Source organism: Choristoneura fumiferana, chromosome 21, assembly GCF_025370935.1.
Source record: "Choristoneura fumiferana chromosome 21, NRCan_CFum_1, whole genome shotgun sequence".
Taxonomy (NCBI): Eukaryota; Metazoa; Arthropoda; class Insecta; order Lepidoptera; family Tortricidae; genus Choristoneura; species Choristoneura fumiferana.
The window spans coordinates 5,013,196-5,026,079 of NC_133492.1; the positions used below are offsets into that span (position 1 = coordinate 5,013,196).

Sequence of the window (12,884 nt, forward strand, 5' to 3'; positions counted from 1 at the left end):
AACTTCGATAGCGCGATGTAGGATTCGGCCAGAGTTTCTGTATTTGCTCACTAGATGGCGCTAGGAGCCACTACATCAGCCGTCCCTTTTCATACCGGGTTTGTATTGTAGTAACTGCAGCTGCTATTTATTATAAGTTTACTTTTTACTTCTTCCTTTTATGTTAGCATACCTAACATATCTTGGTTGCCGTGGCTCTTTCAAGGAATGTGCGCCCGTGTTATGGCCAGGCTTGCCAGGTATACGGTATTCTACCGAACCTTTCGGTATTTTAGCACTGTGTTCGGTGTTCGGTATAACAAAAATACCGAAGTATGGGCGGTTCAGTATTTTTTTTTTCTGATAAATTTTTCTCCCTTTTAAACGATTCAACTGTCGACAATCGATGTTGCCGCTTCGTGCACGCGCTGATTGTTTTCGACCCATTTCGCGGATTGCGTCGGAAGCGTTTATTCCTTTGCTCACTGTTCGATATTTATTCGAAAAAGACCTGGCAACCCTGGTTAAGGCATTGGGAGTTATAACTAGAGAGCGGATTTGAAGTAGCGATTACAAGTTTTATATGGATAGGACTTGTGCGATTGGTTAGATACCTAGATAGATAGATTTATTGGTTTGCCCGAATTTCATATGCCCGAATGTATCGTTTTCTAGAATTTTCATTTTCCATAAAGTAGTTTATTTCTGAAATAGTATTTCTTCAGATTTGACATTAAACTAAACTAACCTAACCTGCTGCATTCTATTAAAAAAACATTACATTTAAAAAATCCTGATAACAGCATGGTTCTATATATTTTATGGCAAACGTTGGTATGGCAAGTGAAATTCGGGCAAGTAAAGGTAAACAAGATTTATTTATTAGATATGATATTGTTTATTGGTCTTACAGTTCTTATTCCTACTTACTTACTTATTTACTGCAATGCAATCTTATAGATAATTAAATCCAATAAATATTATTCTTGCAACAAACTATATGTAAAGAAAAGTATGATTGGTTATTTGGAGTCTTTTTGTATTTTTTATTTCAACTCCAAATTTGTTACTTTTACGGGTATCCCGTGAAACCATATTAATAAAGATAACCATATTATATAAAGAAAAGTATTTCATTCTAATTAAAGAAGTTTTATACAGCTAAAACATAATAGATCCTATTTATTATGCACCTTTTTGATAAAAATAAATACCTACTTTTACTAGTCTTATCCATATTAAACTTGTAATCGCTACTTCAAATCCGCTCTCTAGTTATAACTCGACCCCATGTAAAAAGAGCTCAGTAGAGAGAGAGATATATTTTGTCCCTATTCTATTTTGACCGCACGCTTACTAGAAGACGCTAAAGTAATGATTGCACATGTGCGCTACATCTACATGGCCTAAGACGCCTCTGGGTTGACGTGTTTGAAGGTTGGTTTTGCGTAGTTGCTGAGGTTTAGGCCACTTATAACGTTTTAAACTTTCGTGATTTTCACTTTATCATGCTAAACGCAAGAGTAATAATATTTACCTCGATGTTTCAACCACATTGTCTGTAGGTAATGAACACTACACTATCTGCTTGTGACCACTGCCACAGTAATGTCGTCGAAACGTCGAGGTAATAATTACTTTCGTTTGTTAGCGTAATTTATAAGTCCCGATTGTTGGTATTCACTCATAAGTGAAAATCACGAAAGTTCAAAACAGTATGTATAGACAACGAAGTTTGCCTTATCGCCATGAATTGTACTCTATGGGCCATATGAATGGAGAAATTTATTTTAACTTCTACAAAAGCTTGTTTTTTTATTCATATGGGCCAAAGTTTGTATGAATGGGAACCACTTTCGAAATCGCTAGGTATTTTATTTGACTCGGCTTGGCAGTATACCATTTCCTCCAAATTGTCATGGAATGCTTCTTGAAGCTATGTATTTCTCTTTATTGAAACTTCAAGTGACTGCTTACATTGATTTATTTTTAAAATTAATAACTACAATAAAATAATGATTATAAAACGGAAATTCAGTTTGCAGCCAATCTACCACATCCTCATTCAATTAACTAAATGGTGATTCACTCAAATTCATATTTTGAATGTTGATTTAAATTTCACACATATCACCACCTTGCTGTTACAAGGTTCTATGTCTGCATTTCGAACACCAACAACGAATACAAAAGTCACTATGCGCAAACATGATGCAGAATATTATAGTACAGTTGACATTGATTGTCATACAGATATTACCACCAGCAGTTATAGTCTGTATTTGTCAATGGCATACTTACAAAGGGTTGTGAATTCACTGTCACAATTCCGCAGGCATTAAAACTCCGTATGAAACGTTTTATTTACAGCCAGTAGCAAATGCCTAAAAGTTTGACATTTAGATTAAATACATGTTGCGCAACTTCCGTATTTGTCATTGGCGTTGAAAAGATCAGCTCTTCAGGATGTAGAGGTTTATGACATCAGTTTAATGTAGGCACGCTTGTACCACTCCTTGGGGTCTGTGTGGGCATAGTATTCGTGGAAGATGGGCTCCACAAGAGTATCGTTGGGCAGAAGCTTGTATACCTTTTCACCATAATATGTGCCGACCTGAAAAAATTAAATAACAATTTGCACTCCAAGACCAATTTAACTTCTGGAATGTCTAAATTAAAATGGTATGTTATTTCGAGTTGACCCATTGTTGATAAAAAATATAAAAGTCAACAATTAATTCAATCAATCAATCAATTCTTAACTCATAACAAAATATGTTATGAGTTAAGAATTGATTGATTGAATTAATTGTTGACTTCTATATTTAATGCAGCCCACTAATTATTTTGACCAATAAAATAGGAATTAACTGCATAAAACAGAAAACAATGCACAACATCAAACAATCAATTTTGCCATGATTGTTAGTCATGTTTCATTAATATTGGTTCAGCAACTTTTTGAGACATTGAATTTTGAAACAACAATATTATTTATAAAATTAGTTAGGTTACAACCCACTCTAATCTTTTTAATATGACCACATTCCAGGAGGAAATAAAGAAAAACTTTCAATTCCAATTTTCCCTTTTTGGTATCCTGCCGTGTCACCTAGTAACATAGTTTTAGTGCTAGTTCTAGTCTTAGTTTTAGGTGGTACATTTTGGAACCAAAATAAACTTTTCTTTCTTTCTTTCTTTCTTTCTTTCAATTTCATTAATAACAAGTAATGACACTGAAGTTTTAAAATACTTACTTCCCATCCGGGCACATCTTTCATGAGCTCTGCCTCAGCGTCACGGTTCCTGCGCAGCTGTTTAAGGTATTCCCGGTCGCGTTCCGCAAGCAGCATGGGATAAATAGCCATCTTGGCCGAGCGCATCTCAATCTCGTGCTTCTTTATCTGCTTGTAGGTAAGATATTGCAGGTATAATGCTCCAGTGGTCATACCGATAAAGCCCGCAAACATGGCATATCCTGGAATCAAAAACAACTAGAATGATTCAAATCTAGAATCATAGTAGGAAAATACTATGTTATTAGATTTCGACCAACAATAATGCATGTTATGATTTTATTAAGATTGAGAGCGACATTTGGCAAATTGAGCTAGAATAAATTAGGCCAGAAACCCCTGAATATAGTGATTATTTTTATGAAAATAACAAACTGACCTAACCTACACAAAGTTACATAATAAATTTTATAAACAATAGTAAACGTTTACCGCTAAAATATTGTTTCGCAGGGATCCGTTTGTATGGAATGGGCCTGTAGCCCCCCGGAGGGGGCAAGTCCTGTTTACGAGCTACAGCACAATCCATTAGGAATTTTGTGGGATCCCACCGACTCTAGCAAATCCACAAAAATGTCAGTCAACTCAACTGATTTTGACTTTTTGTTGACAGCTGCACCGCACAGCACAGATTATGAAATTCGGGTTACTGCAGAACTTCAAATAAAATAAAAACAATCGTTTCCATGGCGACAACATCATTGATAAAATAAAAAAATTTGAGCCTGTTTCGAAAGTATTGTATTTTTAAACAATAAATTGCAAATCATGAATATTCCAGAGCCAACTAGCTCTGATGCTGAGGCTCAGGCCGATATCCCTGAACCAGAGCACGAAGATGACGCCGTAAAAATAAAGGGCCTAGAACGGATCAAGTTGTATCCGAAAGTCCCTCCGGAACGCTCGGCTTATGGGAAAGGAAAGAATTTCAGCCGTCCTTGGATTTTACAGGATGGAAGACCACCTCCAGAGATAGGCAGTGAGATGAGACGCGAATATAAAATTCCAAAAAAAGCTCCTCATTCCGAAGGTAAAGCATTAATTAGATGATGGATGGAAAATTTTGAAAAAATAAAAAGTTTGGAATTTATAGATCTAATTGACCACTTTTTATTTAAGGAATCCGCAAGCGAATGCTCACGGACTTCTTCTGGGAACAGATGCTGGAGGAAGTGATTGAGGAGCTCGGTTCCTCCCAACCGGTCACGGAATACTGCACTGAATACGAAGCGAATTATGTCAAAGACAATTTCGAACCCCGCAATCTAGAAATCACTGCTAATAAAGATGTAAGTTATATTGTGGTACCATCAGCCAAATAAGTGGTCTATCAATTTTTAAACAAGTTCCAAATGAACATGTCGCTAAAGTCCAACTTTCAAGTTGACAGACACGTCTATTGGCATTATTGTTTTATGACGTGCAAACAATTATCAACCTTAGGGTGGTAGACCACATATTTGGCTGATGGTACCCGCGAAGTTTCAAACTGCCCGGTGTCACAAGTAGGGCAGTGCGCACTGAGCAGGTACAGGAATTACCAGACTGGAACCAAATTTTTACTTTCAAGGACGCAGTTATAAAAGATGACAAAATATTCGCAAAGACTAGTTAGGGCTCTCAATAATTTCCAATTTTTTTCCTAGCACCATAAGCGTATATGGAGAGGGGGGGGGCGTGATTTTCTAGAAGGTATAGGCTTCAGGCGCCCCTGTCCAGCGCCCTGGGCGGTTGCCCCACCGCGCCCTACCCTAAAACCGCTACTGCTTAAGTAAGGGCTAATTAGGCAATGTTTCATCAGTTATGTTTTTCTAGATGCATTTAAAATATCCGTTGTATGGAACCGGATCCAGTGCCATCACTTATTACAGCGAGTGCATCAACAAGACAGGACCAGTAAGTTAGCATCTTAATTATATTAACCATCATCATCAGCCAGGTGTCCACTGCTGAATAAGGTCCCTTAGAATGCTACAGTGAAAGACAACTCGCCACTTGCATCCACTGGTTGCTCGCAACACTCGCGATATCGTCAGTTCATTAGTCCAGTGGGAGGCCTGACAATGTTTAATCAATCACACTCAAACTAACCGCTAATAATAATAATAATACCAGTATCTTATCGTCGGGTGTCACGAAAAAGTCACTAATTACCACTTAAAGTTAAGAGGGATAATCAAACTTATGCATAGCATCGTAAGGTTAACGCATTCACTGCCACCGACGCACATATGCGTTTTCGGAACTTCGCCCAGTGCCGCTGTCATATATTTTGAACGCACACGTGCGTCGGTGGCACCAGTGAAAGTCAGGTGGCAGTGATTATATTCAACAATTTTTTTTGCAGTTAGTGACTTTTGTTTATGTCACCTGACGTTATTAACTCTTCTTATTAGACAGAGACTTCCACTTCCAGTTGTATTGAGTCATCATAAAACATGCCTCGGATATTTCACGTTATTTTTACAGGGTGAAATACTTGAAAAGTTCCGAAGATGCCAATATTTTACGAAGCCCATGGAAGAGCGGCTGGACAACGGCTGGGTGCTGTAATGAGTTTTTAAATTACTATGTTTTTTTAAATTTTACATTTAAAATAAAACTTTGGTCAGTACATTATTTTTTTTTATTATTAAAACGCAACATAACCTACTCTGGCAACTAATAATAGGACAAATTAAAATAATTGGCTTATTCCGTTTACGCGTTTCCGAGTATCCCCCACAGACTACTAAGAGATACTAACGTAGGGTTAGGGTCTTAGGGTGGGTGAGAGCGTTTTCAGATTATCCGATCCGATATCGGGGCAAGTAAAATGTATGAGTGTCTGTCTTTCAGATAATCCGATCCGACATCGGATCATATTTGATACATTTTACTTGCCCCGATATCGGTATCAGCGTCCGATACCGGTATCGGATCGGATAATCTGAAAACGCTCTAAAAGGAATAAGCCAAATAATTAAGCCGTTACAATACAATATTAATTGGTAACATTATGAACTAAGCATGAATATTCTTCCATAAGAGACAGTTTCAATCGCAAAGAGGTGCAGTTTGCATGCAGTTGTGCTGACTGCAATGCAGTTGACAGTTATTAGGTACATTGCAGTTGGAATTGGAATGCAGTCTGTCTGTACTGGCCCTAAGCGGTCTGAGGGGCTACTACGAAATTAGAAATTCGTATCGCACCGTCCATCTCACTCTTGTTTTAAATAATATAAGCGTGAGCGGGACGGCAAGACTCGAATTTCGCCCTTCGTTGTAAAGGGCCTAGTATTGCAACATAAAGCTCGGGGCACATTATAAGAGTAACAATCTCAAAGGCGAAGTAGTAAGCTATGCCCCTTAAAGTTAAAACAGTAGGTCCTCATCGTCCCAGCCCGGGGGACAGCAGGTCGGCTTGTAGCTGCTGTAGTCACCAGCAGAGTCCGTGGTGGACGAAAGCGGCGAGTTGCAGGTGTAAAGAATGCTGGTGAGGCACTCTATGGAGCGGATGCGGGATGCCGATCGGGAACTTGCAACTTCTGCAACGAATATAAAAAATATACAGGGTGTCCCAGAAGTACCACGTCACAGTGACACCAGAGGTAGGCCAGCTCAAGAGGAACCTAACCAACCTAACATGACCCCAGTAAAAGTTGCACGGTTTTCGAGTTATTACCGAAATAAAGATTTTTGGGGATACTCCCCTTTGTCTTGACATTTTTAGTACCAGCATCGACTTCGAAAGCTTTTAATAACAGTTTTTTATGTGTATCGGATCGTGAATAGTTACTTCAGAAGTGCAGTGTGTTATTTTGTCAGTAACTACCGTAAAATGCTGAAAAAAACTTAATTAATCTTGATTTAAGTTGTCTCAAAAATAAAAATTTCAACTTTAACCATCTGCCATGAAAAAAAATTACTAGAAACGAAACAAACAAATACCGCCAATAAATTAGACATGTTATGCAGATTTAGAAATGGTATGACACATGTATCTCACTCCAAAAACATTAGACATTCTTATCACTTTAGCGAAGCCCTATCGAACCAACTTAAAACTTGAACTCCGAAAGCAGTCCCTGCTAAGTGGTACAAAAATGCTGTGTATAGCGATAGCTCATCTATTATCTGATACAATTATTTTGCCAAATTCACGAAGGTTAAATATTAATATTTGTCTCCCTTTTCAAGGCTAGGACCGGATCCTAAAGAACCGGATATAACCTAACCAAAAAAAAGTTGGAAAATCCCCAACTTTGTCACTTCAAAGTTCAATATTTCTGAAACGATTTTGATAGAATATGTCTTAAAACCATCGCTAGAAAACCTGCTTTCAAATAATAAAAAAACGCATTCAAATCGGTTTACGCGTTTAAGAGCTACGGTACCATAGACAGACAGACAGACATAGCGGTCAAACTTATAACACCCTTCTTTTTGCGTGGGTGGTTAAAAACAGGTTTATCTTTCATTCATTTATTGGAATGTTAAAACTTTCCCCCATGGACTCTGATGCACAAAAAACATCGTTTAATAAAATGTCGGCTCAATTTTCGTAAACTGACTTCCGATATGGTACGGGCCGCGTCGAATACTCGTTGCCGCAATCCTTCTTCAGAGCGTATTGGTTTCGCGTAAACTTTGTCTTTTAAACATCCTCAATAAAAAAAAACTAGTGGGTTTAGATCCGGGGAACGCGGTGGCCATAAAATTGATCCCAATCGACCAATCCATCTCTCAGGGAATGTTTCGCTGAGGTGCTCACGGACTAGCCGAGCGTAATGTGCCAAGAAACCATCTTGTTGGTACCACATGGTTCGTGTCAGTGCCAACGGTACATCTTCTAATAGGCAGGTCGTTTTGCAAAAACTGTAAATAGTTTCTACCATTAAGAATAGGAAGGAGGCAACTCGACCGGTCCCACAATTTGTCCATTAAGAATTCCAGTCCACAAATTAATTTTGAATTGGTATTGGGACCGATCTTCTCGTTCTTCATGTGTCTGTGTTGGTTTTCTGTCTGCCAGCTATGGACGTTGTGTAAATTGAAATATCCATCCCTTTTGCAAGCCGATTCTTCAGTCCACAATATTTCATTGAAATAAATCGGGTTTTAGAATATTTTTAATAGGCTTACGTTTGGCCTCAATCTCCCTTGATGAAAGGCGAAGATGAGGCTTAAGATGGTACACGTTTGTCTAGAAGGTGTCTGTTCACTTTGACCTTAAAGATGTCCAGATTATAGCGTTAACCAAATAATATTATCTAACGTTTTAAACTTTCGTGATTTTCATTCATATTCATAATACCACCGACGGGACTTATCACGCTTACACACACGAGTAATATTTACCTCGACGTTTCGGCAACATTACAGTGGCCGTGGTCACGAGTAGACTGAAGTGTGGGGTGTCAAGTCTGCTAGCAGCGCGAGTCCTTCGAACTACCCTGTATTTTTGCAGTGTGGAGGAGGAGGAACTGAATGAACACACATTTCTAGTATAAACGTAGCTATCATAAGGTCGCGGGTGAGCAAAGTAGGTGATTGTTTCAGTTCATTAATATGAACCTCGGCAAAGTAACGCCTGATTCAATAAATTAGTAGGTAATGTAACATGTTTTTACTTAACAGTGACGGCTTGCGGCATCAGCAAAGTGATAAGAATGCCTAATGTTATTCCAGTAAGATACATGTGTCATACTATTTCTGAATCTGCATAACATGTCTAATTTATTGGCGTTATTTGTTTGTTTCGTTTCTAGTAATTTTTTTTCATGGCAGATGGTTAAAGTTGAAATTCTTATTTTTGAGACAACTTAAATCAAGATTAATAAAGTTTTTTTCAGCATTTTACGGTAGTTACTGACAAAATAACACACTGCACTTCTGAAGTAACTATTCACGATTCGATACACATAAAAAACTGTTATTAAAAGCTTGCCAAGTCGATGCTGGTACTAAAAATGTCAAGACAAAGGGGAGTATCCCCAAAAATCTTTATTTCGGTAATAACTCGAAAACCGTGCAACTTTTACTGGGGTCATGTTAGGGTGGTTAGGTTCCTCTTGAGCTGGCCTACCTCTGGTGTCACTGTGACGTGGTACTTCTGGGACACCCTGTATACATTACAACTATATACTTACCTTTACCCGCGGCACAAGGGACCAAAGCACAAAATAAGTAATAAGTAGTACAAGTATTGAAAGTGTGCATCGGGCTTAACACTTTTTACAGTTGGCAATATTTCATACTACGACTAGGGGCTTTGCAAGTTGGCGGGAAATTAGAATTACTTGTATATTCGGCAGTAAAGTTAAAATTGTAACTTACCAAAAAAGAAAATAACGTTGTAGGCAAAATATTTGTATACCTAATTAGTTGTGTGTTAATTACTTGTCACCACTTGACTAAAGAATAAAGGTAATAGCGACCCGCCCATAGAAAATATGTCTAATTTAAACTGTGAATCATTAAACATAATTACCACTTGATTCCCCACTGCCTCCCGACTCCGGGTGCTCAAGACGTAATTTTGCCAAAGCCTTGGCTCTAATTTTCTTCGCCTTTACCATTTTTAATCTGTGTAACTCTTCTCTCTCCTGTAAAAGTCAAAAGGTCGACAAAACTAATCGCGTACCGGGTAGGACCTTTTTACAACTTCATTGTTAGGTATGTAATAAGTTCAAGTTTCAAGGTGCATTGGATTTTTCTGTAAGGTCATGTAAACATAGCATAGTTTCAAATAAATAAACAATCAATTTCGCTTTGACTTCTTAGGCAGATGCAGATGATATGGAATGTTACTATAACATCAGTAGCACGAAGGTTCTACCCTTTTGCGCGATTCAGCAGGGCTACTACGAAACTAGAAGTTCGTGTCGTGCAGTCCCTCTGACACATGTTTAATACGAGAGCGAGAGGGACCGCACGACACGAACTTCGAGTTTCGTAGTAGCTCTGCAGTTTCTCTGACTGCACACATACATAATCCATAATGATTGTTCAGTCGAGAGCCACCCTTATTTTTTCTATCCGCCTACATGTAGGCCAACATAAATGAGAAGCAGAAACGTACCCTTTCAGCCATTTCCATTTGAATGTAATTCTCGGTGTTGTGTAGTTTTGGCATTATGACCTTTTCAATGCCGTTCACTTTTCTGAAATTATAAGGCTGAATTTATTCGAACAATTGCGGTAGTTTGTGCGCGCTTAATTTCATCTGAATTTGTCCAGCGGTTTATTGTGAAGGAGTAACAAACATACACACACACACACACACATACTCACTTTCTCACTTTGTGTTTATAATATTAGTATTGTGGGAGAGACTGAGAGACTATATACAACAGAGAAATCTCTCTCCAGGCGTCGGAAGTTGTGTATACCTGTATACCTATGCGTCCAAGTCTGTCCGAGTTAAGAAACTTCGATGACGCGGAGAACGATTTTATTTTTTTATTTGCTCACTAGATGGCGCTACGAGTCGCTACAGTAGGAATAGGATTAGCTGTTCATCTTGTACCCGTACCTCAACGTCGACCGTATAGCCGTATCCAGCAGTATACAAGTGTTCCTTAGCGAAGCGAACTTGATCAGTATATGGACGGCTTCCCTGAAGGCCTTCTTGGCCTCGCCGGTGCGGTGTCCACCGGCGCCAAGCCCCGCGTAGCGCAGAGAGTCGCTGATGCCGGACTCCTCGATGGCTTGGAGCGAGACCGTGGCCACGCCGGAGATGTTCTCGGGGATGCGGCGCACGCGGACTTGGGCCTGCGTGCGGACAGGGTTAAGTAGAGCGTCTGCTCAGTACTAACATCACATATTTGAATGAAATTTAAGCAGCTTGCGGCCTTCGGCTACCGTCGCGGCCGGTCGGCTCCCAGTCGGAAGACTGCCTACGCGTCCGATCTGCTCCATTCGGCCTCTATCACGTGCCGTCGGACCCCTGTCATTCGGCTGGTCACAGGTAACCAGGAGGTCCGGAGGGACAAGGTCGGCTTCCACAGCGTGCTCGAGGAGCCGGTGCCATGCTGCGGCAGCCTTATTGTCTATCGCAGTTGGAATCACGACCTTTTTACCCATTTCTGCCACACGGTATGACTAGAAAGAGATGGTGAATGCGACCGGCCGTTAAGAGCGTTTATACCTGCTGAGACTTACATATTAAGAAGAGTTCTATCAGACCACATTTTAATTTTTCATTAAATTTTTATGGAATAATCAAGAAAAACTAACAAAAATGCAACGTTGCCAGCTCAACAGGTATACGCTCTTAAATCCGTTTATGCACCGCGATCGCTAACATCGAAATATAAGTTTGTTACCGGTGCCAGCAGGGCTACTACGAAACACGAAACTCGAAGTTCGTGTCGTGCGGTCCCTCTGACACTTATACTATTTAATACGAGAGCGAGAGGGACGGTACGATACGAACTTCGAGTTTCGAGTTTCGTAGTAGCCCTGCAGAGCTAACTTCAATTTCAAGTTAGGTACTTTAGATATTTAGTGTGCTGACGAATGTGGCTTCAGAATAGAGATTTAAAATAAAGTACATGGGTCAATCAGTTATTAGTGCACTACTAAGCTGTTTGAGTACCTAACAATCTTATTAGGCCCTGGTCTCCAGCGTAACCCTGTTTAAACCTATTCACCTGTCCAATATTTTCAAGCACCAGCGCATTAGATTCTCCATTAGTAAACTTTATAGCCGCCAGCGATATATACGCCTCTCTCAGCGTGTGTCCAAGGATGCCCTGCGTGATTGACAAGTCGGAGGCAGTCTGACGCCCCCTGAACCTCAAGGCTTCGGTCTTCCGCTTGAGAAGCTCATGCCCTCTGTGTACCAACTCCTGGCGGCGTTTGATCTCCCGAAGCATAAACAGGGACGCCGTAGCGGGGTAGCGATCGGTTGTGTTCATTTTGGTGATTAACTTCGTGACGTATCTTTCAGTTTTTTCGTATTTATGACAAGTGACAGCAGAGACATCTCATGTCATGCTGATCATGAAGTGTTTTTGGAGCCTGTACAAAGAATATCTTGTAGAGGTTGGTTTGGTTTAAAACCATACCTAAATAAAATACTGCTACGCGACGTTCGCACCTTTAAAATTAAAGTGAAACAATTTTATATATTCACATAAACTTTAAATAAAACACAATCTGATTGAATCTTAAAATAAAAAAAAATGTAATTATTTAATTTTAAAGGTGCGAGTTGTTAAAACAAAGCTTGATGTGTATAGTGTATACTTAGTATTATTATAGGTACTAACTCGTTACTACCTACACACACTCGTTACACCATATACTAATTAGTACGAATATACCAGACAGTTTCTATTCGTCCGCCTGTTTGCGCTGGTCTTTTGTGACTTCCATCTGATACGTTGGCTATCATGAACTATATAGGGCTATACCTTAGATAATGGCTATGTACAGTCACCAGCATTAATATCTGCCACAGCGGAACGTGCAAAAATATCTGACACATCCTTCCGGCCCTAGAAATAGAGTCGTATCAGATATTTAAGCACGCTTGTTGTGTCAGGTATTGGTGCTGGTGACTGTACAGGCTTATCCAAGTTGATGCGATTTACATTTAAAAAAAAACCATTATTTAGGAAA

General features: G+C 39.4%; 3 protein-coding genes across 3 annotated transcripts; 1 reads left to right on the forward strand and 2 right to left on the reverse strand.

Moving 5' to 3' along the window:
* Window positions 1-1,945: 1,945 nt before the first annotated feature.
* On the reverse strand, window positions 1,946-3,883 carry LOC141440072 (NADH dehydrogenase [ubiquinone] 1 alpha subcomplex subunit 13-like). Its single transcript, XM_074104554.1, has 3 exons — window positions 3,708-3,883; window positions 3,237-3,457; window positions 1,946-2,593 (listed from the first exon to the last, which is right to left on the reverse strand). The coding sequence occupies exons 1-3, from the start codon at window positions 3,802-3,804 to the stop codon at window positions 2,456-2,458; spliced, it is 456 nt and encodes a 151-aa protein (XP_073960655.1). The 5' UTR covers window positions 3,805-3,883; the 3' UTR covers window positions 1,946-2,455.
* A 75-nt stretch (window positions 3,884-3,958) lies between these two features.
* LOC141440071 (uncharacterized) lies at window positions 3,959-5,871 on the forward strand. The gene is made up of 4 exons (XM_074104553.1): window positions 3,959-4,305; window positions 4,395-4,564; window positions 5,091-5,171; window positions 5,745-5,871. Exons 1-4 carry the CDS (start codon window positions 4,044-4,046, stop codon window positions 5,826-5,828), a joined length of 597 nt encoding a protein of 198 aa, XP_073960654.1. The 5' UTR covers window positions 3,959-4,043; the 3' UTR covers window positions 5,829-5,871.
* A 64-nt stretch (window positions 5,872-5,935) lies between these two features.
* On the reverse strand, window positions 5,936-12,251 carry LOC141439554 (V-type proton ATPase subunit D 2-like). The gene is made up of 5 exons (XM_074103842.1): window positions 11,912-12,251; window positions 10,792-11,030; window positions 10,339-10,420; window positions 9,748-9,862; window positions 5,936-6,802 (listed from the first exon to the last, which is right to left on the reverse strand). The coding sequence occupies exons 1-5, from the start codon at window positions 12,176-12,178 to the stop codon at window positions 6,630-6,632; spliced, it is 876 nt and encodes a 291-aa protein (XP_073959943.1). The 5' UTR covers window positions 12,179-12,251; the 3' UTR covers window positions 5,936-6,629.
* Window positions 12,252-12,884: the final 633 nt, after the last annotated feature.